This window comes from Mobula hypostoma, chromosome X2 (assembly GCF_963921235.1).
Source record: "Mobula hypostoma chromosome X2, sMobHyp1.1, whole genome shotgun sequence".
Taxonomy (NCBI): domain Eukaryota; kingdom Metazoa; phylum Chordata; class Chondrichthyes; order Myliobatiformes; family Myliobatidae; genus Mobula; species Mobula hypostoma.
Window position 1 is genome coordinate 16,291,617 of NC_086129.1, and position 23,715 is coordinate 16,315,331.

The window sequence follows — 23,715 nt, forward strand, 5'->3', positions numbered from 1 at the left end:
CATTCCAGTGGCAACATAGCATGCCCATAATGTGTGCTTGAGGCATTAACTTAACTAAAGTTCTCACTAAGTCACCAGGAATTTACATAGAATACCCAATGGACAAAATATTACGTGACACAATTAAGGATTCTGTAAAAGTATAATGCTCACCAAATTGTGAGCATGATACCAGTTGACAGACATTAGCATTCCTGTTGACACAGTAGGTTTTGATTTTCATAAAGCCTGCCAGGTGGATCATAGGATAAGCAGTGCATTACCGGGTCCACTGAGATTAGCTGGCACTTTTTTTTGTGTTGGGAAAAGAAATGAATTACATTCTTAATGATGGTAAGACCCAGTATGGAAGTGCTGAAGACAAGGTTGAAATATTTTCTCATGAGATCCCTTCACTGTAGAAGCAGTTTCCAACCAATTTGATTCACTTCATTTAATCCAAAGAAATAGCAGAGTACTGGATACACTCAAGGCAACAGGACCAGACAAGACTACAGCTGTGTGACTAAAGATTTCTGCTCACCCTCCTGCTAAGCACTTCTGGTACAATTCCAACACTGGTAACTAACCGAGAATGTAAAGAATTCCCACGTACATCCTGTCCACAAAAAGCGAGATTCACTGAATCCCGTCCAGTTACTTCAACAATCAGCAATCTAATGGAAAGTCTTGATGACAATAACTAATACAAGTTTGGATTTCACCAAACCTTACGGGTTTAAAATGAACCAGAGAACTAAAATTTTAAGTTGAGGCATGTGTGATTGCCCATTACATCAAGGCAGTATGTGACTGAATGTGACACCTAATACCCAAAATTTACTGTGACATCTATAGCCCTAATACCCAAGTCAATGAGCATCACTCAAAGAAGACAACTTTGATGCTGGGCCTCAATTATCCCAGCCGCAGGCCATCATTTCAGTACAAATAGCCATTTTCAAAAAAAATACTGAATTTATTGACAAATTAGTAAATAGTAATCAAAAAAATTTAAATGGTCCTTGACTTCCTAACTGGAAGACCATAATCTCTGTGCATTGGTAATAACATCTCAGCCTCTCTGACATTTAACACAGGCGCATCTCAGGGGTGTGTGCTTATCCTACTGTTCTGCTCAGTACACCCATGACTGTGTGGCTAGGCATTGCTCAAATGCCATCCATAAATTTGCTGATGATACAACCATTGTTGGCAGAACCAAAGATGGTGATGAGAGGGGGTACTGGAGTGAGATAAACCAGCTAGTTGAGTGGTATCGCAGCAAAAAACTTGCACTCAACGTCAAAGAGCTGATTGTAGACTTCAGAAAGGACACACAAACCAATCCTCACAGAGAGATCAGAGGTGGAGAGAATGAGCAATTTCAAGTTCCTGGGTGTCAATATCTCTGAGGACCTAACCTGGATCCAACATATCGATGCAGGTATAAAGAAAGCAAGGCAGTGGTTATATTTTCAACAGGAGTTTGAGGAGATTTGGTATGTCACCCAAAACACTCAAATTTTTACAGATGTACTATAAAGTGCTTTCTGACAGGCTGAATGCTTTCTGGTATGGGGGTTGGGGAGGGGGTGGTGGCTGCTGCACAGGATCAAAGTAAGCTGCAGAGTTGTAAACAACAGGAATTCTGCAGATGCTGGAAATTCAAGCAACACACATCAAAGTTGCTGGTGAACGCAGCAGGCCAAGCAGCATCTATAGGAAGAGGCGCAGTCGACGTTTCAGGCCGAGACCCTTCGTCAGGACTAACTGAAGGAAGAGTGAGTAAGGGATTTGAAAGTTGGAGGGGAAGGGGGAGATCCAAAATGATAGGAGAAGACAGGAGGGGGAGGGATAGAGCCAAGAGCTGGACAGGTGATAGGCAAAAGGGGATACGAGAGGATCATGGGACAGGAGGTCCGGGAAGAAAGACGGGGGGGGGGACCCAGAGGATGGGCAAGAGGTATATTCAGAGGAACAGAGGGAGAAAAAGGAGAGTGAGAGAAAGAATGTGTGCATAAAAATGAGTAACAGATGGGGTACGAGGGGGAGGTGGGGCCTTAGCAGAAGTTAGAGAAGTCGATGTTCATGCCATCAGGTTGGAGGCTACCCAGACGGAATATAAGGCGTTGTTCCTCCAACCTGAGTGTGGCTTCATCTTTACAGTAGAGGAGGCCGTGGATAGACATGTCAGAATGGTAATGGGATGTGGAATTAAAATGTGTGGCCACTGGGAGATCCTGCTTTCTCTGGTGGACAGAGCGTTAAATTTAAATGCAGAGTTGTAAAATTGGGTTCTAGCCTCTATAGTATCCAGCATCTTCAAGGAGCGGTGCCTCAAAAAGGCTGTGTCCATCATTAAGGACTCCCACACCCAGGACATGCCCTCTTCATCAGGTAGGAGGTACAGAAGTCTGAAGGCACACACTCTCCGTTTCAGGAACAGCTTCTTCCCCTCTGCCATCTGCTTTCTGAATAGATGTTGAACCCAGGAATGCTACTTCACTACTTTTTTGTTTTGCACTACTTATTTAACTATTTGGTATACATATATACAGCATATTTACTGTAACTCAGTTTTCCCCCTCTATATTTATCATGTATTGCATTGTACTGCTGCCGCTAAGTTAATAAATTTCACGACACATGCAGGTGATATTAAACCTGATTTTGATTACATTCTAAGTAGAACATAGAACAGTACAACATAGCTAGAGGACCTTTGCCCCATGGTGTTATGCCACTTACCCCTCTGTACATAACACCATTAAGCCATATGGTCAAATCAAACTCCATCTGCCCTTTCTCCACCCATCTCTGCAAATGATCAATATCCCGCCGTATTCTTTGGCTCTCTTGTACTTTATCCACAGCACCACCAACCTTTGTATCGTTTGTGAACTTATGAACCCAGTCATCCACATTTTCATCCAGGTTGTTCATGCAGATGACAAACAGCAGAGGTCTCTGTACAGATCCCTACAGAACACCACTCGTCACAGACTCTAACTACACCAAGTCCCATCAATCACTAACATCTGTCTTCTCTGGGCAGACCAATTCCAAATCCAAACAGCTAAGACACTTTGGATCCCATGCATCTTAATTTTCTGGATGAGCTTCCCATGAGGTACTAAAATCCAAGTAGACAATATCCACAGCTGCACCTACATCAATCACTTTCATCACCACCTCAAAAAATTCAATCAGATTGGTAAGACACGACTTGTCCCATACAAAGCCATGCTAACCATTCCCAATTAAGCCATGGTTTTTCAAATGCTCAGAAATAATCGTCAATAAGCTTTCCAACCAATGACATGGGACTCTCCAGACTATAGTTTCAAGAATCGTGCCTACTTGCTTTCTTGAATAACGGAACAATATTCGCTACTTACCAGTCCTCCAGGTCGTCATCTGTGGCTAGAGAGGACACAAAAATCTTGGTCAAAGTCCCAGCAATCTCATCACTTGCCTCTCTCATTTACTTGGGGTATATCCCATCAGACCCTGGGGTCTTATCCACCTTAATGTTCTCCAAAAGACACAACACCACCTCTTTCTTATCTCAAAATACTTTAGCATATTATCATGCTCCACAGTGATCTCACTATCCTTTGTGTCCTCCTATGGGCAAATACTGAAGGAAATTACTCATTTAGCACTTCGCTCATGGTCTCTGCCTCGAAGTGCATATTCCATCCTTTATCCTTGAGTGGACCCACAATCTCCCTAGTTATCCTTATGCTTGAAGTATAGAATGCCTTGGGATTCTCTTTAAACCTACTTGCCAAGGACTTTTCATAGCCCCTCCTGGCTCTCCCTCAAGGGCTCCATTTAATTTTAGCTTCCTTTTCTACTTGATGAAATTCACCACCTCTTTCAACATCCAATGTCCTTCCTTCTTACTGGTACACACCTGACTGTACTCTATGAAACATCTCTACATGTCAGATGTGGACTTGTCCAAAAACAGCTTTTCCCAATTCACCATCCCTTGTTCCTGCCTAATAATCTTGTAATTTACCCCTACTCTAATTTCATACTCTTCCACAAAGTCTATACGTAACCTTTTCTATAGCCATCTGAAAACTAAAGAATTTGTGGTCACGGTTCCTTCAGAGTTTTCCCACTGAAAGGTCAGTCACCTGGCCAGACTCATTTCTCAACACCAGGTCTGGTACGGCTCCTCTTCTGGTTGGTCTGTCCACATAATGATTTAAGAAACCCCACCTGGGCACAAATAACAAATTCTGTCCTATCTCAACCTCTTACATTCAGGCAGTCCCAGTCTATATTGGGGAAGTTGAAGTAATCCATGACTGCAACCCTGCTGGCTTTTTGAGCATTTATTTATCCCTAATTTATCTCAATTTTCAGCTGGCCATTGCTATCAAAGTATTTGTACCTTTCTTTTTTTTTATATGTGGACTCGGTGGATAAGCCCTCATTAAGCCCCTGAGCACAGCTGTAATATTATTCCTGATTAATAGTTCAACTGCCCACTTTCTTTTCAAAAACATTGAAACCCTGGAACATCAAGCATTCGTCCTGCTTCTTTCTCAACCAATTCTCTATAAAGGCCACAACATCATAATTCCATGTACTGAACCATGCTTGAAGTTAATCACACCTACCATTCAAATAAATACATTTCAACTTGTCTATTCCATCATGTCTGTTACTTTGTTCCTGCCTAACCTTCTTACAGACTTGCTGGTCATGGTATCTACCTTCCTCTCAATCCTTCCACTTTCTGACCTGGTGCTCTGGTACCCAACCCTTGTCAAACTAGTTTAAACCCACCCGAGTAGCACTCGTGAACTGGAACTAATGACAGGAATCAATTCATTCACTCATGAGAACTGCAAAACTGGTGTTGGTAAAATTCAACTGATTTTTTTTTTCAATAAAAGAATACCTTGATTCACCAATCTCTTCTTCTTTCTCATCCACATTTTCAAAATCAGAGTCTTCAGAATCCACATCATCAATTTTATTTTGGGGACAGCAAACATACTTGGTGCCATGGAACCTGTCGGTGCCACATGGAAGCAACATTCCATAGGTATGCAGAATCATCGACTCAGCAGCACATGCCTGAAACACAAGGGTGACTACAATTGAGATCCAAGAACATTTGGAAAGTCCAATTACAATTTCTTGAACTAAACAATGATGCATTAAGATATAATTGGTTAGTCATAATTTATATAGGTAAGGCATCAAAATATGAACTAAAAAGACAACCAATTATTAATAGCACTCAACTACCTAAAATATTGCTGATGCATAACACACGGGTAATACCTCAAAGGAATTCTGGCTCCAGAGTAAAGAAACACAATCCTAAGCCAATCCAATTCGATAACTGACCACCATGCATCCCTCCACAGTTCAAAACACAAGAGAAGCAGGCCTAGCCCACTGTCAACTATCAATCATACATTTTGCACAAATCTTATGTTGACCCTAATTTATCCATTCACCCAACATTGTCTTCAACTCCCCCCAGATTCTATCACTCACCTACACAATAACAGTAACTTGGTTAATTGAACTGTCAAATTGCATGTGTTTAGACATAGAAGGAAACTGGAACACTTGGAGGAAACCCATGTAGTCACAAAGAGTATGCAAACTCCACATAGATATTATCAGTTCTACTGACCATTCTACTGGCTGCATCATTGTGCTACTCTAAAACTCTGTTCAGCTTTTCCAATCACCTTTGATAGATGCTAGAACCAGGATTTGACTCCAAAGCCAAAGAGCAGCAGGTGAAAATGATCAGCCTCAAGGTAGCTGCAAGTTGGTAAGGTGTTAAATAAGGCACGTGACATGCCTGCCTTTATTAGTTACAGCAATGAGTTCAAGAGTCAAGAAGCTATGTTGCAGCTTTATAAAACTCTAGTGAGGCCACATTTGGAGTAATGAATTCAATTCTGTTTGCCCCATTATAGGAAGGATGTGGAAGCTTCAGAGAGGGCGCAGAAAAACTTTACCAGGATGCTACCTGGATTAAAGGGCATATGCTAAATGAGAGGTTGGACAAAGTTGGGTTGTTTTCTCTGGACCAGCAGAAGCTGAGGGGAGAGTGAATTGAGGTTTATAATATGAAAGGCATAGATAGATAAGCTGGTATCTTTCTCTGCACACCCCCCCCCCCCCCCACCAGAGTGGGAATGTCTAATCTGAGAGGAAATTCATTTAAGGTGCGGCTGGGGGATGGAGTTCAAAGGAAATATGCAGGACAAGTTTTTGTTTCACCTTAAGAGTGATGGGTGTGTGGAATGCACTGCCAGGAGTAGTGGTGTGGACAAATATGACAGAGGCATTCAAGAAGCTCAAGGCAGAGAATAGAAGGATATGGACAGTGTGTAAGCAGAAGGGATTGGTTTAATTAGGCGTTTAAATAGCTTGACAGAACATTGTAGGCTGAAGGGCCTATTCCTCTACAATCGTGTTCTATGTTCTACAGCAGAGTTGCCATGTAGAGGTGTAAGTGCTGAGACTTTGTCAAGAAAGACTGTGATAATGCAGAACAATAGCAAGGCAAGACAAGGTTTGAACTTTTACTTTCCTCTGCATTCTTTGGCTTGAGAGATGGCAGTCAGCAGTCAACTAATTCTCCTCCAGGATGGGGTGATGAAGGAATTTCCAGCAACCCTTGGGGAATTATGTCTATGGGAAGTATGCCCAGCTGCAGCTTCTAACTGACTGCATGTAGCATCTGGAGCTGCAGTTGGACTCACTCTGTACTGCTGAGATCATCATGGACAGGAGCCTGAATGAGGTGATCATGTCAAAGATAGAGGCAATGGGTATTTGGGAGACCACCAGGAAAAGCAAAGGAGTATACAGAGACTGCAGGATTCCCCAAGACCATTCACCGCAGTAAAACGTTTGTTGTTTGTAATATTGTTGCTGGGGGCTGGGAGGGTGGGGAGAATGCCTTTTCAGAGGAAAGCTGCATCAGCTGCCGCCAAGTCTGTGACACAATGACAGGCTCTGATGCACAGCAGGACAGGGTGGAGTGCAAAACAGCTATAGAGATGGGAAACTGGACATTAAGGAGACAGACAGAAGATTCTATGGCTGTGAATGAGATTCCAGCATAAATGGTGTCAGGGCCACATATGTTTTGAGTGATTATGGAATCATAGAAGAGTACAGCACAAAAACAGGCCCTTCAGCTCATCTAATCCATGCAGAAACCAAAAAACAGGCTACTCCACACATAAAATGCTGGAGGAACTCAATAGGCCAGGCCGAAGGAAAAAAGTACAGTCGACGTTTCGGGCCAAAACCCTTCGGCAGGACTGGAGAAAAAAAAAACTGAGGAATAGATTTAAAGAGGGTAGGGGAGAGAGAAACACCAGGTGATAGGTGAAACCTGGAGGGGAATGGATGAAGTAAAGAGATGGGAAGTTGATTGGTGAAAGAGACAGAAGGCCATGGAAGAAAGAAAAGGGGGAGGAGCACCAGAGGGAGGTGATGGGTAGGCAAGGAGATATGGTGAGAGAGGGAAAAAGGGATGGGAAATGGTGAAGGAGGGGACTTTCACCCAATGGTGAATCTGGACCATAGCCCTCCATATCCCTACCATCCATATACCCACCCAAACTTCACTTAAAAACTAAAATCAAGCTCACTTGCACCACTTGTGCTGGCAGCTCGTTCCACACTCGCACAACCCTCTCAGTGAAGAAGTTTCTCATGTTTCCCTTGAACTTTTCACCTTTCACCCTTAACCCATGATCTCTGGTTGCAGTCCCACCCAACTTCAGTGGAAAAGCTTGCTTGCAAGCTTGTTTACCCCTATCAAATCCCCTCTCAATCTTCTGGTTGCAGGACATCAAGTGGGAGGTTGAGCAGCCAAGAATCATTGTGAATATTAGTACTAACACACAGATAGGAAAGAGGATGAGATGCTATAGAGTAAATATAGGGAATTAAGTGGAAGGCTAAAAAACAGGAGCTCCAAAACTGTAACTTCCAGATGACTCCTTGTGCCATGTGTAATGAGGGTAGAGATAGCAGGGTTGGGAAAATGAATGGATGGCTAAAGTGTTAGTGCAGGCCAGAGGGATCAGTTTATTGGAACATTGGGATCGCTTCCAGGGCAGAAGTGGCCTGTACAAAATGGGATGGGTTGCACCTGAACTGGAGGGGACCAATATCCTGGCAGAGAGATTAACTTCAACTAGACTGGTGGGGAGGTTTGCTAGAACTAGAGTTACAGGTATATTTGTTACTTGGTATGGTTTAAACTAATCTGGCTCAACCTCTCTCCATAACTCAGTCTCTTAAGTCCTGGAAACATCCTCACAAATGTGCTGCCAGGGAAAGCAGTAGAGGCAGATACAACAGCAAAGTTCAAGAGGCATTTAGTTATATGAAGCTACAGGGAATGGAGGACATGGACCATGCTTCAGACTCGATGACCCAAATGGCCTAATTATGCTCCCATGTCTTATGGTCTATTATGCAGGCTGATGGGATTAGTTCAAACTGGCATCATGATTTGCACAGATATTGTAGGATGAAGGGCCTGTTCCTGTGCTATAACAAGCAATTCAGATGAACCCAGGGCATAGATTGGAATGTGGGATTGTGACACAGTTGAAAAATAATCAGGGCTGCAGGTCAGTATTTCAGAGTACAAGTGCTTCTGGCGTGATAGATGTGGAGGTAAGAGAGAAGGAACTGAACTACTGAACAGACAGAACATCACAGCAATATCTAATACTTAACTTGACAGAGGTGTATAAGATGATAAGAGGCAAACATTGAGTGGATATCCAGAGACTTTTTGCCAGGACAGAGCATAATTTTAAGGTGACTGGAGAAAAGTATGGGGGCGGGATGTTGGAAGTATGTTTTTTAGTATCTGCCTCTACGACCACTCCTGGCAGAAGTGTCAGTAAGGGGATACTTGTGAACCACTGACCACAATTCTATAAATTACAAGGTGATTATGGAAAGTGACTGTAGATGTTGGAATCTAGTGCAACAAAGACAGTAAACGGTAAGGTGCTCAGGAATTAAACTGATAAAAAGGGGAAAAAACTAGAATCTAGATGCATTGTTGCCTGAAATAGCATCTAACATGCTTGCCTTCATGGGTCAGGGCATAGAATATAAAAGTTGGAATATTGTAAGACCATAAGACATTGGAGTAGAATTAGGCCATTTGGTCCATTGAGTCTACTCCACCTTTTAATCATGGTTGATCCTCCCCCACCCCCCACCTCAGCTCCACTCCCTGTAACCTAAGTTCCATCTTGTAGTTCTGATTGCCACACTACAGTTTTAAAAAAATGTGGTTTGGTTGTACTGGAAAGAGTAGAGGAGATTCACTAGGATGTTAACTGGATTGGAGGACTTTAGCTATGGGGAGAGACTGGATAGGCCAGGCTTGCTTATCTTGGAGAAAAAGAGGCAAAGGGATGACTTGGAAGTATATAAAAATAAGAAAAACACCAATAGGATAGTCACCATCTTCTTCCATTGGCAAGAGTATCAAAAGCAAAATAGGTTTAAGATGGGAGGAAGGAATTTTAAAGAGAATCTAAAGAGCTTTTGTTTTGTTTACACAGAGAGTGTTTGATATCTGATAACTTTGCCAGAAGCGGTGGTGGAGTCAGATAGAATTACTGTGTTTAAGAAGCATTTAGACACTTAACAGGCAAGGCATAGAAGGCTATAGTCATAATCCGGACAAATGAGATTGGTTTAAATGGACAAAAAGGTAGACATGGTGGACTGAATTGCCCATTTCTATGCTGTACGACACCAACTGTTCCTAAGAACTTGCCATTTTTTAGTTAAGATGTAGCCTTCTTGACAACTTAAACTGAAGTGGTAGGTAGGCTGAAGTCAAGGACACACATCAGTTCAGAGTCACGGTTGAGAACTATTCTGGTTGCCATTACCAACCTCGCTGTCTCTATTCCTGGCTCTTACTGGGGCATGGCCCTGAGAGTTGGGGTCATAAATGGGCTTTACAGTGACGAAGAACCTATAAGTCACGGTTCCTGGCAAACCACTGAGCTGCTGTTCTCTTTTCATCCATCATGCGTTAAGACCAATATGCATATGCCCCAATACTTTAAGCTTTGAATGAGGGAAGGACAGACAAGGAGGACTTCTACCGACTTTTAAAAAAACTTGGTCGAAGGTAATGGCAAAACGCCATGAGCTTCAAATGCCAAGTGAAAAGATAGGACAGTGGAAGCACTTTCTCAATGAAGTGTGTTACTTTTGACAAAATATTTGAAGCATGGCCTTGTCATAGTCGACACCTGTTTTCACCAGATTAGCATTAAGGCAGCATAGCAATACCCACTATATAAGTACAGGAATCTGCTCATTTATACCCTTGTCCAAGTAAGGGACACAAAATTTGTCTGCATTGCATGTCAAGGCAAGCAATGATGGCTGCTGGACTGATCACCACCTAATGTGTTCCATTATCTCTGTCAACCTAGACCCAAAAGGTCAAAAGAAGAGTTGCCACAAGATCAATGTTGAAACTCCTAAGAATTCAAACCTGACTTTTCTCAGACAATACCCTACAAACAACAGAGTGAAACTGGGATGGGGGAAGGGAGGGGGAGGGATCTGCCCCCTCCCCCAGCTGCCTACTACCTCCCTCATGGTTCCGCCTCCTTCTACTACCCATTGTGTTTTCCCCTATTCCTTCTTCACCTTTCCTGCCTATCTCCTCCCTGCTTCCCCTCCCCCACCCATTTATCTTTCCCCTTACTGGTTTTTCACCTGGAACCTACCAGCCTTCTCCTTCCCACCCTCCCCCCACCTTCTTTATAGGGCCTCTGCCCCTTCCCCCTACAGTCCTGACGAAGGGTTCCCGCCCGAAACGTTGACTGATCGTTTCCATGGATGCTGCCCGACCTGCTGAGTTCCTCCAGCCTGTTGTGAGTGTTGCAGAAGACCCAATTAACTGCAAATGCAAGGGATTCCTGGATAGGAAGGTTAACCTTTCCTCAAAGGAAAACTAACAGCTTTAAAGGCATCTGAAGGCAGAGGTTCAGCAGAAAGGAGACATGGACACAGCTCAAGATGCACTACATAACTGAAACACAACCTCCCTACTATCAATTTCTTTGTAACATATGATAACCTTCTTTTTGCATTCTAAATTACCTGCCATATTGGCCTTTTGCTAACCATGCACTGAGACACCCAGATCCCTCTGTTTCTCAGAGCCAGCCAATCTCTTACCATTTAGCACGATTTTTTTCTTTAAAAAAAATCCTGCTAAAATGGATAATTTCACATTTTCCTGCAGTTAAACCAAGTGACTATTCATTTTTATGGATGCTGCCTGAGCTGCTGCATTCCTCCAGCATTTGTAGACTTTCTTGTGTTTATGAAAACCCATTTGCCTGATATTTTGCTATCCCATTGATTATCCATATCCCTTCATATCCTCTTTGCTTCTTCTTTCCCATGGATCTTTGTGTTATCAGTAAAGTTAGCAACACTCTTGGTATCTTAATCCAAGTCATTGATATAAATCGTATCAAATTGCAACCAGAGCCAAACATCATCTTGACTGCATTGTCATTAGTTCCAAATCATGAAATTAATGTGACTTTATTACTTAATGGATACAAAAATCACAGACATCCTTTCTGCAAAAGGTAAATTCTATTTTTTCTTCATTTCAAAGCAGACTGTTAGTTGTTACCTGTCTGTGAACACCGCTTCAATAATTTGAAGTCACCACATGTTTCGTTGCAGGTATCAGTTGCTGGGTTTTTCTCAGTACACATCAAGAATCACACACAATTAATCAATCTGTAATATTATCTCAGTTTTTCCAGTTCCACAGACACCGATGACCGACTTCTAGCAATTGTCACGTTCTTATCCTGCAGATCCAGCATCTACACGCGCATATGTCCTCAATCATTTCCTTTTATTTACGTCTGCAATTACAAAACCCTTCACCGCCCTTTCTCAACCAGCAACAACTTTGCCACTCAGTTTCTCTTTCCTCATGTTCTCATAGACATTGTATTTATACTTCCTTCTCTGCAACGTAAAATGTTTATTTTCTAACCATTCCTGGTCCAAGTGACATTTGCTGAAACATTAACTGTTCATCTCTCCAGAGATGCTGCTTGAACTGTTGAATATTTCTAGATTTTTCTGACTCTATTTCCAGTATCTGAAGTTTTTTTATGATTTTCAATTACATTTTACACTAGTCTGTCCAAAATAATTATTAACTAGCTGTGACTCAATTAAATTTGCTTCAAAACATTGAACAACCCAACAAATGAAAACAGCAAATGTTGGAAACATTAACAAGCTCAGGCAACACCTTTTTAAAGGGTTTTAGGTTGAAGCTCTTTCATCAGAACATGATCAGTTTCTGATCATTAACACATTGCTCTGTGTGAGATTTTGCTATGACAAAAATTAACTGTCTCCCACATCTTCAAAGGTGTTGACTGCATGCAAAACACTTTAGGACATCTAGAAGTTAAGAATTTAACAATATAAATGTGATTCTTTTTTATCCACACCCATTAATATTAGAAAAAAAAATCAGTTTCAAAATAGTATTGTTAAACTGCAGATGCTGGAAGCTATATAAAAATAGAAAATGCTGGAGAACTCAGCCAGTCAAGCAGTATCTGAGGATGCTCTAGGTCAGGAACTTCTTCCTCAGAACTGAGGGCCTTTCATAGTTCTGAAAAAATACCTTTGGGAAACTTTTTTCACCCCAGAAACACTGCTTGACCAGCTGAGTTCCTTCAGCATTTTCCACTTTTGTATCTATTGCAAAACTTCAAAATAGACAATTATTAGAAGCTAGATATGATTGCCATCCTTTAATTCCTTCTGGAGTCTAAGGAAAGCTCCCACTTTTGACTAATGGAACTGTGGCAGTAGAATACAAAATTAACCAGAAACAGTAAGGAAGTTGCTGGTAGAATGCAAGAGAAACCAGATTGCTTATTGTTAAGATCTACTTAAATGGTTACTGAATAATGCCAACACAGGGAACAAAATGATTTGACAGATATACATGTCAAAGAGCCAACAAATGTTTGCCAGGTCTGTCTGCAGCCCTCCCATCACCATTGCATTTAGTTCTTACCGCTTTAGCAACCGTCTGCCAGGACTGGTGACTCTGACACTTATCCATTTGCTCTTTGTGGAAGAACCGGCATTTTTCTGGAACAAGTAGCACATCGCTCACAAACTCACCTACTAAAAAAAACAAAATAATTGAATCTGTATTAAAAGTCTCCAGAAGGAACGATAGAGACTAGTTTTCAAACACCCAAGAACATCACACATTGAGTAGATTTGTCAAGAATTGTGAAGCTCCATGGTTACATGCATCCATGGTTTCAACACCTTTGGGGTGTTAATTGAAAATTTCTTTGATGAGTGACGTGGGCATGTTAAATTCACACAGCCTACTTCTGTGGTGTATGATTCAATGAAATTCCAACCTCAACAATCTGGCTTCTGAAAAGAAGATTCTGCAAAGTTTCTCTAAATCCAGATAACAAATTTAGATAAAATTTAGAGATTTTATTAAAACAGATAAACAAGGATTTTGATGCTCTTTAAAATCAACTAGCTTTTGTGTGTTAAAAACCTATAACTCTAGTTTCATCAAATGGCGAGCAGATACAGCATAAAATGCATGGCTTGTCACAGGGCCACCCTGCTTATCTTGTCCACATTAACCAAAAATTAAGGCATTTAGATTACTCCTACTTCTCTGCTATTGGTCTCTTCAAGCTATTTTTCAAATGTGCTCAGAACATATGCCTCCACACCCATTCTCTAGCAGATTGCTAGCATTCTGTCAAATTTCTCCTCCACATTCCCTACCCCTCCATTCCTTCTACCAATGAAACTACACCACTCCTCACCCAATATAGTGATGGCTGTACCAAAAAGGTCTTTCCTGTTCATCTGGCAGTTAAGTAACTTAGGAAGAGTTAAAATAATGACCAAAGTTATATATGATTTTGAACAATCTTAGACCAAGTTCTTAAATCTAAACAAAGTTCAAAATAAAATTTATTATCTGAGTACATATATGTCACCACAACCCTGAGTTTCTTTTTCTTGCAGGCACACAAATCTATAGAATAGTAACTGTAAACAGGATCAATGAAAGAGCAAGAACATAGAAGACAACAAACTGTGCAAATGCAAATATAAATAAATAGAAATAAATAACGAGGGCATGAAATAACAAGATAAAAGAGACCTTAAAGTGAGTTCATTGGCTGTGGGACCACCAGAAATAGAATGAATGTAGGTATCCTCTTTTGTTTAAGAGCCCAATAGTCGAGGGGGTAGCAACTGTTCTTGAATCTGGTGGTATGAGTCCTGAGGTACTTATACCTTCCACCTGATGGCAGCAGTGAGAAAAGGGCATGACCTGGGTGGTGAGGACCCTTCATAATGGACGCTGCTTTTCTACAGCTACATTTCATGGAGATGTGTTCAATGGTTGGGAGGGCTTTACCAGTGATGTACAGAGAAGAATCCACTACCTTGAGTAGAATTTTCCACTCAAAAGACATTGGTGTTCCCACGCCAGGCTGTAATGCAGCCAGTCAGTACACTTTCCACCACACATCTATAGACATTTGCCAAGGTTTTTGATGTCATGCCAAATCACCACAGCCTTCTAAGTAGAGGCACTGTTGTGTTCTTTATAATTACATTTATATGATGTATACTCTGAGATAGTGACACTCAGGAATTTAAAGTTACTGACCCTCTCCACCTCTGATCCTTTGATGAGTACTGGCTCATGGATCTTTGGTTTCCCACTCTTGAAGTCTACAATCAGTTCCTTGGTCTTGCTGACATTGAGTGAGAGGTTGTTATTATGACACCACTCAGCCAAATTTTCTATCTTCCACCTATATGCTGATTCATCACCACCTTTGATACAGCCCACAACAGTGTCGTCATCAGCAAACTTGAATACGGTATTGAAGCTGTACTTAACTACACAATCATAGGTGTAAATCGAGTAGAGCAGGGGGCTAAACACAAAGCCCTGTGGTGCACCTGTGCGGATGGAGATTGTGAAGTTGTTTTTGCCCATCCATACTGACTGGGTCTGCAAGTGAGGAAATCCAGGATCCAATTGCACAGGGGTAGCATTGAGACCCAGGTCTTGGAGTTTACTGATTAGTTTTGAGGGGATGATGGTGTTAAATGCCAAGCTGTAATAGATAAAGAGCATCCAGATGGCTGCACCTTTGCTGTCCAGATGTTCCAGGGTAGTGTGAAGAGCCAATAACATGGCAACTTCTGTGAACCTGTTGCCCTGGTAGGCAAACTAAAGCGGATCCAAGTTGCCACTCAAACAGAAGCTGATATGCTTCAACACCAACCTCTCAAAACACTTCCATCACTGTGGATGTAAGTGCCACTGGGCACAAGACAATGAAAAATGGCATGAGGCACCAGATGGCTATGGGAGATACAGAAACTATGGCACAATGGTTAGGCCTGGGTTTGGTCAATGTAGGCCCAAATTTTTATTGATGCACCAAAGAAAGCATTCCTAACAAACTTCCTAATGAACAGACCTCAGACAGTCAGAATGCACAACCGCTCCTCCCTCCCCAGCATCCTAACATGGGTGCCCCCCAGGGCTGTGTGCTGAGCCCATTGTTGTACACTCTATTCACACATGACTGCATGGCCACACACCTGAGCAACTACATCATCAAGTTCATCAATTACACGACAATGGTGGGGCTTATCACCCACAACGATGAGAAGGCCTACAGAGAAGAGGTCAAAGAGCTTGAGGTCTGGTAGCAGGCAAGTAACCTTTTTCTTAATGTCAACAAGAGAAAGGAGATAGTTATTGACTTCAGGAGAACTTGCACCACTCACAGCCCCCTCCACACTTAAATCTGGATGCATAACGCCTTGGTATTGCAACTACTCTGCACGTGACTGAAAGAAACTGCAGAGTTATGGACATGGCTCAGCACATCACGGAAACCAGCCTCGACTCTGTGCACTTGTCTGTGCTTCTTGCTGTCTCAGTAAAGCAACCAACATAATCAAAGATCCCACCTATCTTAGACATTCTCTCTTCTCTCCTCTTCCATTGGGCAGAAGAGATACAAAAGTCTGAAAGCATGCATCACCTGGCTCAAAGACAGCTTCTACCCTTCTACCCTAATGATTCCCTTGTACAGTAAGATGGACTTTTGACCTCACAATCTACCTTACTTTGATCTTATACCTTATTGTTTACCTGCATTGCACCTGGTAGCTGTTAAACTTCATTCTGCAGTCTATTATTGAATTACCTTGTTCTACCTACCTCGAGACACTGAATCTGTATGAACGCTAAGCAATTCAATCACATGAGGCAATAATGAAACAACGCCAATTATATTTATATTTCTTCCTCCATTTCACTTGCACTACTAAGTGGCAGGTGGGTAGATGACCCAACTGATGAGATTAATCCATGACCATTAGTCTTAATCCAGGTGATAAATGTTGCTCTTTCATGTGCAATTATACTGTCATTCAATTCTGAGCAACCCAGTAAATGAGTTATAGACCCAAGCCAGAGACTTGCACTGGATCAGGGCAGCAAAGTGGCACAGCTGGTAGAGCTGCTGCCTCAAAGCACCAAAGAACCAAGTTCAATCTTGACCTTGGGTGCTGCCTGGGTGAAGTTTGTATGTGCTCCCTTGGTTTCTTCCAGGTGCTCTTGCTTTCTTCAAATACCCCAAAGACATGAAAGTTGGCATCCTCTGTAATGCCCAATATAAATTGCTTCTGTTGTGGTAGAATCTGAGGGGTGGGGGGGGGGGAGCCTGTTTCTGTTCTATATCTCTCTCTGATTTGAAGACTAGACTCATAAAACTGTGCAGTACTGTTGAGATCCTGACCTATTCCTTCAGGTAAGCAAACAAGTTCCATGGCAGAATTTAGAGATTATTCCCTTGTCAAACATTTTTAATCCTCATATCACAAATGAGATGTTATTTGTGGGAATGTAATTCAAAGCACCATTTACAACCCACACACATATGTATGGGAAACAAGAACAGAGAACTAGCCCAAGAGCAATATCACTGTAAAGAAACACATCACTGAACTCAACTGATCATCCCATCCACCATATAAAAGATATGAAAGGGAAGGTTTTGAATGTATTAGGAGTGGCTCAAAATGAAATCTAACAGATTGCAAAGCAGCACCAGCAAGTGATGGGTGTCAGTTTGTCAGAGCAACCAGCTGTCCTGTGATGCATGAAATGTCAGTAGTACACACATTGGAGCAAAAGAAAGAGGGATGGGGGGAAGAAACATTATTACATCTTCCACCCCGGTATTTCTCAGCATGTATTCCATCATTCCCATCCATCAGCTCAGTCATCCATCTCAGGGAATAAAGTAAATAGAAAGGAGAATCAGGAAATGAAACACATGACTTGTGAACTAAGTGTTAAAACACAAAGAATAGAAAGATAAGGCAATGTAGCCTCCTCAGCCTAATCTCAAATTTCAAAGTACATTTATTATCAATGTATACATTATACAGCCTTGAGATTGGCTTCTTACAGGCAGCCACAAAACAAGAAACCCAAAAGAACCCAATTTAAAAAAAGACCGACAAATACCCAATGAGCAGAGAGAAAAAAATCATGCTAACAATAAAAGTAAGCAAACAACAGGAATTCTGCAGATGCTGGAAATTCAAGCAACACACATCAAAGTTGCTGGTGAACGCAGCAGGCCAGGCAGCATCTCTGGGAAGAGGTGCAGTCGACGTTTCAGGCCGAGACCCTTCGCCAGGAAATAGCAGGAAAAAGTAAGCAAATAGCATTCAGAACACTATAACCCTAACCTTATCCACCTGTGATTAAACTCTTAAAGATACTTCATGTAGAATAAAAATGAACTTTTGATCTCTCAACCTACCTCGTTACAGCCCTATTGCTTTATTTGTTCTGCATTGTACTGCACTCTAACCATGCCACCATATTCGACATTCTGGTATTTCTTTTCCTTTTGCACTAGCAAAAGTACTTATGTTTGGAAAGATCTGTCTGGAAGGTGTTTCTGGCCTCTAGGGGTGCAGTTTTGTTTTGTATGAATATCGCTTCCTGTACGTAAGCTGCTTTTTATATAATTTCCTGCATGGGTTAACTTGGATTTCATTTTGAAGCACGATGGAAAGATGTCTATCCCCAACCACTCTTTATTTGTCCTCGAAACAGCAGTATGTGAGTATTAAGTTTTGTTAATATTCATGTATATTTAAGTAGATAGATTTTGAAGGAAGTATGGTTTATCGTTTAAGCTACGTTGCGCCACGAGTTTACTCTTGTTTACATGGCATAGTTACGGAACACTGATTGCAGGAATAATCAACAGTATTAGTGTATTCAGGTGTGTGGTAATCCTGTATTGACTTTAATGTGTATTTTACTTAACTTACTGCAGTTTCACGACTAAGATCTCATTAAAAATCCTGAAGGAAGCTTCCGTCTTTTGAGAAAGCATTGAACTCACTGCATAGCTTAGCTTTGTATATACATACTGTGAGGGGAGTAGAGTAAAAAGATAACTCATCTTCAAAGGCTTCGCCCATGGACTGGAGACGCGTCTGAACACTACACAATGTTGGCTTCTGACCCAAGCAACATCGATCGCAACACCTAGAGGTCAGAGCAGAATGTGGTGCATTGATCTCGTCATCGCAACGTTCGAATGAACCCAACTAGCATAGCTGCAGCATGAGCTCGTGCCAAAGCTGAATCAGAAAGAATGAGAGCAGTTTGTGATGAACGTGAAGTTGAGATGTAAACGGAGAAAGCTCATAACAGCATGAAGCTGAGGCTACCTCAGTGGAGGCAGAGATGTACTGAGCAGCAGCAGACTTTGACAGGGGTGAATCTACAACCAGAATCAGTCCAAACACCCAATGCAGCTTACAAAAGAATATATCCAAACACATTTTTGGCTATAAAAAAGACAGTGCTTCAGCTCTACAAGGAAAGCTGCCCACACCATGCAGCCAACATGCCTTTCATATTATCCATGTTTTGACAGTCAAGGTCTGCAGCAGCAAAGACCCACAACACTCCATTCTGCAGTTTCATCATAACAAAAACCTCAGTCAAGTGTTGCTACCGATACCAACCCAATTTGCACAGACATGGACAGTAAGAGCTTCCATCTATCCCAGGATACACATTATGCAAACCAGTCTCCACAATGTCCTCATTCACAAGCCGCAGGTGCGTTAGATTTGTCTTGTCGAGTCCTAGTCACAGCAGGACTAAAGGTGCTTGACAACCAGTCTGCCAGTTATCTGTCCCGGAAGTCAAAATTTCACAATCCCGTGGAAGGACCTAGTCTCAAATCAAGCAAAGAGCTATACCTTCTTTGCAAGTGGCTTAACGGGAAGCAACATACAAAAAGGTTTAGGGCAGTGCACATTAATAGTCCAGTTGAGGGGTTACAAATACTGTGGCAGTGGCTGGACAAGAGCAAGACTCTCCAGAAGCAATTGAAGAATCTCCTTCAGCAGACCCGATAGCTTTCCAAAGCTCTCATGCAAAGAATCACAGAAGCTACCAGAGCTTGCAGTTCTGTTGTCGGAACTGCAAGCTGCAAAAAACGAGGATGACCTACCAGGACTAAGTTTCTTGGATACAGCAAGAGGGATAAACCTTATAGTGGAGAAACTAGCAAGCAAAATGCAATAACAGTGGATAACCAAAGATTTCAAGTATAAAACGAAGCTTCATGCCCACTAGTTGCCATTTTAATTCTTTGTGGAATTCATCTGCTGCCACACAGAAATGCAAAACGATCCTAGTTTTAGGCTCACACCTTCTGGCAACAGCTCAAAGAGAGGTCTCCAGCAAAAGCATGGGAATCCAGAACCCCTATCATAGTCAACAAAACTGGAGTAGAAAACTCTATCATGAATTCCTGTCTCTAAGAAGCCTCACCCCTTCAAGAAAAGCAGAGGTTTCAGAGAAAAAGCATTTGTAAATGAGTGACACTTTCCAAAGAAGCACTCAGTATTTTCAAAAGTTCTTCAGCAGAGCACCAAGCAAAAGACCGTGAAGCTAACATACATTGCACTGAGTGCAACAGTGACCAGTACACATCAGCACTTCATCCAGACAGCTGTGCAGAACACGATGGGAGCTAGCTGAGCATCCATCAAATGTAGCTACTTCCTCATGTACAAATGTATGCAGGGAAGGCTTCCAAGGTAAATCCTGCTCTAAAATGTTGAGCCAACATCTATCCGATAGGACAAACTGAGTAAAAATTAAAGGCATATGTGATATTAGATGATTACAGCAATGTATCATTGGCAAAAATCACCATTCTTTGACATATTCAGTATTCAAAGTTCTGTTTCCCCATACACTCTAAAGACATGCTCTGAAACATTAGCAGTTGCTGGAAGAAAAGCCAGTGGATTTGTCATGGAGTCAATGAGAGAGTAGGTCTGCTTACCTTAATCAACCCTCAGAGAGTGTGACCATATTCCCAACTGGGATGAAATCCAAATTCCTGAAGATGCACACAGTCATTCAACATCTTAAGGACACAGCTGGTTAGACTCCCCCACTTGACTCTTCTGCTGAGATTTGCCTGTTGCTTTGCAGAGACACCATCTGCGCACATAAGATATGTGAACCTTATGCCTAACGACCAGACCTGGAGTGGAGGGGGGGGGGGGTGTTGGTCACAGTGGGTGAAGTCTGCCTTACTGGTGCTCATCAGCCCACTGTCAGTACATTTAAGACTAATGTCCTGGAAAACAGGTGCCCAACTCATCTCAGACCCTGTGAGAGTAGAATCTATATGAAAGAGAAGAATGCAGGTAAGCAGACCAAGCGCCTTGAAATATCTCTGCTCAACCAGATTTAGGCAAGCTGGTCTTCTGTCACTCAGAAGATGATTATAAGCTGGCACCTTCATTTGAAGATGAGGTCTTCGTTCAAATCATGAACAAAGAGTTTAGCAAAGACAAACCAATCAGTTGGGTAGTTCCTCTTCCTTACCACTCTCCATGACAAGTCCCATCAAAGAACAGAGAGCAGGCCCTGAGTCAACTCGTGTCCTTCAGTCGCACATTCAGAAGGAAACCAGAAATGAAAGGTCGTTATGCGGAGTTCATGGAGAGACTCTTCAGGAACAATTATGCTGACTTAGCTCCTCCACCAGATCCTAACAAAGAAAACTGGTATTTGCCCAACTTCAGTGTTTACCACCCCCAAAACCTGTACAAATACCACTTGTCTTTGATTCAAGTGTGCAGTTCAACAGCATAACAGCATGCTCTTGCGGGGTCCAGACCTCGATAAGTTTGCTTGGGGTCCTCGTGCGCTTCAGAACTGAGTCCATCGCAGTAATGACAGATATTGAACCATTTTCTGTATCATACCCCAAACTTCCCCTTTTCTTTGTCCTTCTCACTACTTTTCTAACTATAGCTTGAGCTCTTTTATATTGTATGAAAGATGAGTAGGAGTAACACTGCCTAACTTTCCCAAAAGCTTTATTCCCCTCCTTCACAGCTCTTTTATATTCTTCTGTCAACCAGGGAACAGTTCTCCTTTTATTATCGCCCAACAATCTGGGAATTGATTCCTCAGCTATTGAGTTCAGTACAGAGCACAAGGTATTATTACTCAGCTTGATATCCTCCAAAACCACACAGAAGTCACCAAGAACATCCTTATTCACTTTTTAAAATTCCATCTGGGGATACGATATCCTTTTCTCCTATACACGTTTATTCCCATTGTACAGATAATCGGGAAATGATCACTCCCCACTGGTGTATCATTCTACACTTCCCAGTTCCACACCTTTTCTATATCCTCAGATATCAGTGTAAGATTGAAAGCAGAAACAGTAGATTTATCCTTCTATTCCTATCATTCAAGCACACCAAACACTTTTCCAGAAATTCTTCCACCACTGTCCCATTCACATTTGTGTCCTGACAATCCCGCTTTGTACTAAAGGCATTACAACACCCACACCATATAACGCAAATACGAAGAAATCTGCATATAACCTTATTTTTCCCATTTCCACCCACACAATCAGGCAAGGGTTATAAATATTTATCATCTGTACTTCACGATTCTTTCTCCAAATTCAACCACAATTGACTCAAAGAACCCCAATCTCCAAACCTGTGTGCTATCCCACTTTTGACAAAGGTAGTCACTCCTCCTCCATTGCCCATTTTTTATATCAACATAATCTTGTATCTTAAAACTTGGACAGATTTTAACCAGGTTTCACCTATTTGGTAAATCTTCAATAAATTTCTAAAATTCTTGACTATTAGCTAGCAGGCTTCCAGCATTCCATTGTAAGATTCGCAAAAAACCATTAACAACACTCCTTTGAAGTCTGAACATTATTTACTCCTCCTTGTAAGGCATCGTTAATAACTTATAAAGTCCTTTATCGTTAAATGTTTTCTGCAGCTTTTAATATAATTTTAGTTTGTGTTGTACAATTTATCACATCTGCCATGAAAGTGACAAACTTCAGTTAATCAACAGAGAATCCTTTATTATACAATTATGCACTTCAAATACTCTCTTAAATCTATCTGTATTCTGGATATTAATAGGTCCTATTGACACTGTCTTCTGTACTTTCTGCAGAGCCTCTGCATATGAAACGCCAAACACACTGCACTTCCACAGCTTTTTTATACACAGGACAACCTGGAAAGCAGAACCGAGTTCTCCTCCACAGTTACTACAAATTAGCCTGACACCTTCTCCACAATTGCCATAATCATGTTCTCCACCACATCCACTACACCGCTTTTTACCCTAACACACAGCTGCTACATGACCAAACTTTTGACACTGAAAACATCTCAGAGGGGGTGGCACAGAGACTCAAACCAGAAAATTCATATAACCTAAATTAACCATATCCGGCAACATTTTCCCCCATCAAACTTAAACACCATCAATAAGCTATGTGTTCTAACTCCACCACGAAACCCTTTTAAATGTTTAGCATCCATAACTTTTCCCCAAATTAAACATTTTTTAAACTTAGTCCATGGATACATCTGGAGGCACTCCAGAGATTACCCCCGCCCCCAAAGCCACTGTCATTCAATACAATTTGTGTTACTTTCCCTCCTCATACACCTTTGAATTACAAAGCTTTCTCACATTGCTTACTAATTTTACAAAATACTAAGAGTGCCCCATCTCTTATAAGTTTTGCACCCACAATATCTCCCAATATTTTTCTTTCAAATCCTTAGTCTAATTGGATTGATATCAGAAACAGGGGCACATTCAAAACCTCCCTTCCTTCTTTTACTTAAATCCAGCCCAGTGAACACAACTCCCATCCCACAACTTCTACTACTACTATTAAAGTTTTATGGTGGTTGGCAAAACAGCTTTAAGGCACGCTACCGCCATCTTCTGAACTGGAGCGCGAGTCAAGATATCTAAATCCTATATATTTATATTTGTATCAAATTCTATGAAAAAGACCTGTATTTTTAAGGAACTGCACTATTTACTTGAAGCAATAATCTTGTGATCCTTTCTGCAAAATACCGTTAATGTTAAATTGCATTTTATTCCGTGATAACTTTAAAATCAACCACCCCCTCTCTTGATTACATCCTGGACTCCTCGCTAGT

At 41.6% G+C, this 23,715-nt stretch overlaps 1 protein-coding gene across 6 annotated transcripts in view; it reads right to left on the reverse strand.

Moving 5' to 3' along the window:
- aplp2 (amyloid beta (A4) precursor-like protein 2) overlaps positions 1-23,715 on the reverse strand; it is a 170,007-nt gene that overhangs the window by 88,157 nt on the left and 58,135 nt on the right. For 5 of the 6 annotated variants that reach the window (XM_063038392.1, XM_063038387.1, XM_063038391.1 and 2 more), the window contains exons 4-5: positions 13,121-13,233; positions 4,904-5,082 (exon numbers count right to left, since the gene is read on the reverse strand). In XM_063038392.1, the coding sequence (XP_062894462.1) occupies positions 4,904-5,082; positions 13,121-13,233 (292 nt within the window). The remainder of the gene's footprint in view (positions 1-4,903; positions 5,083-13,120; positions 13,234-23,715) is intronic. The other variant, XM_063038388.1, reaches the window with a different exon arrangement.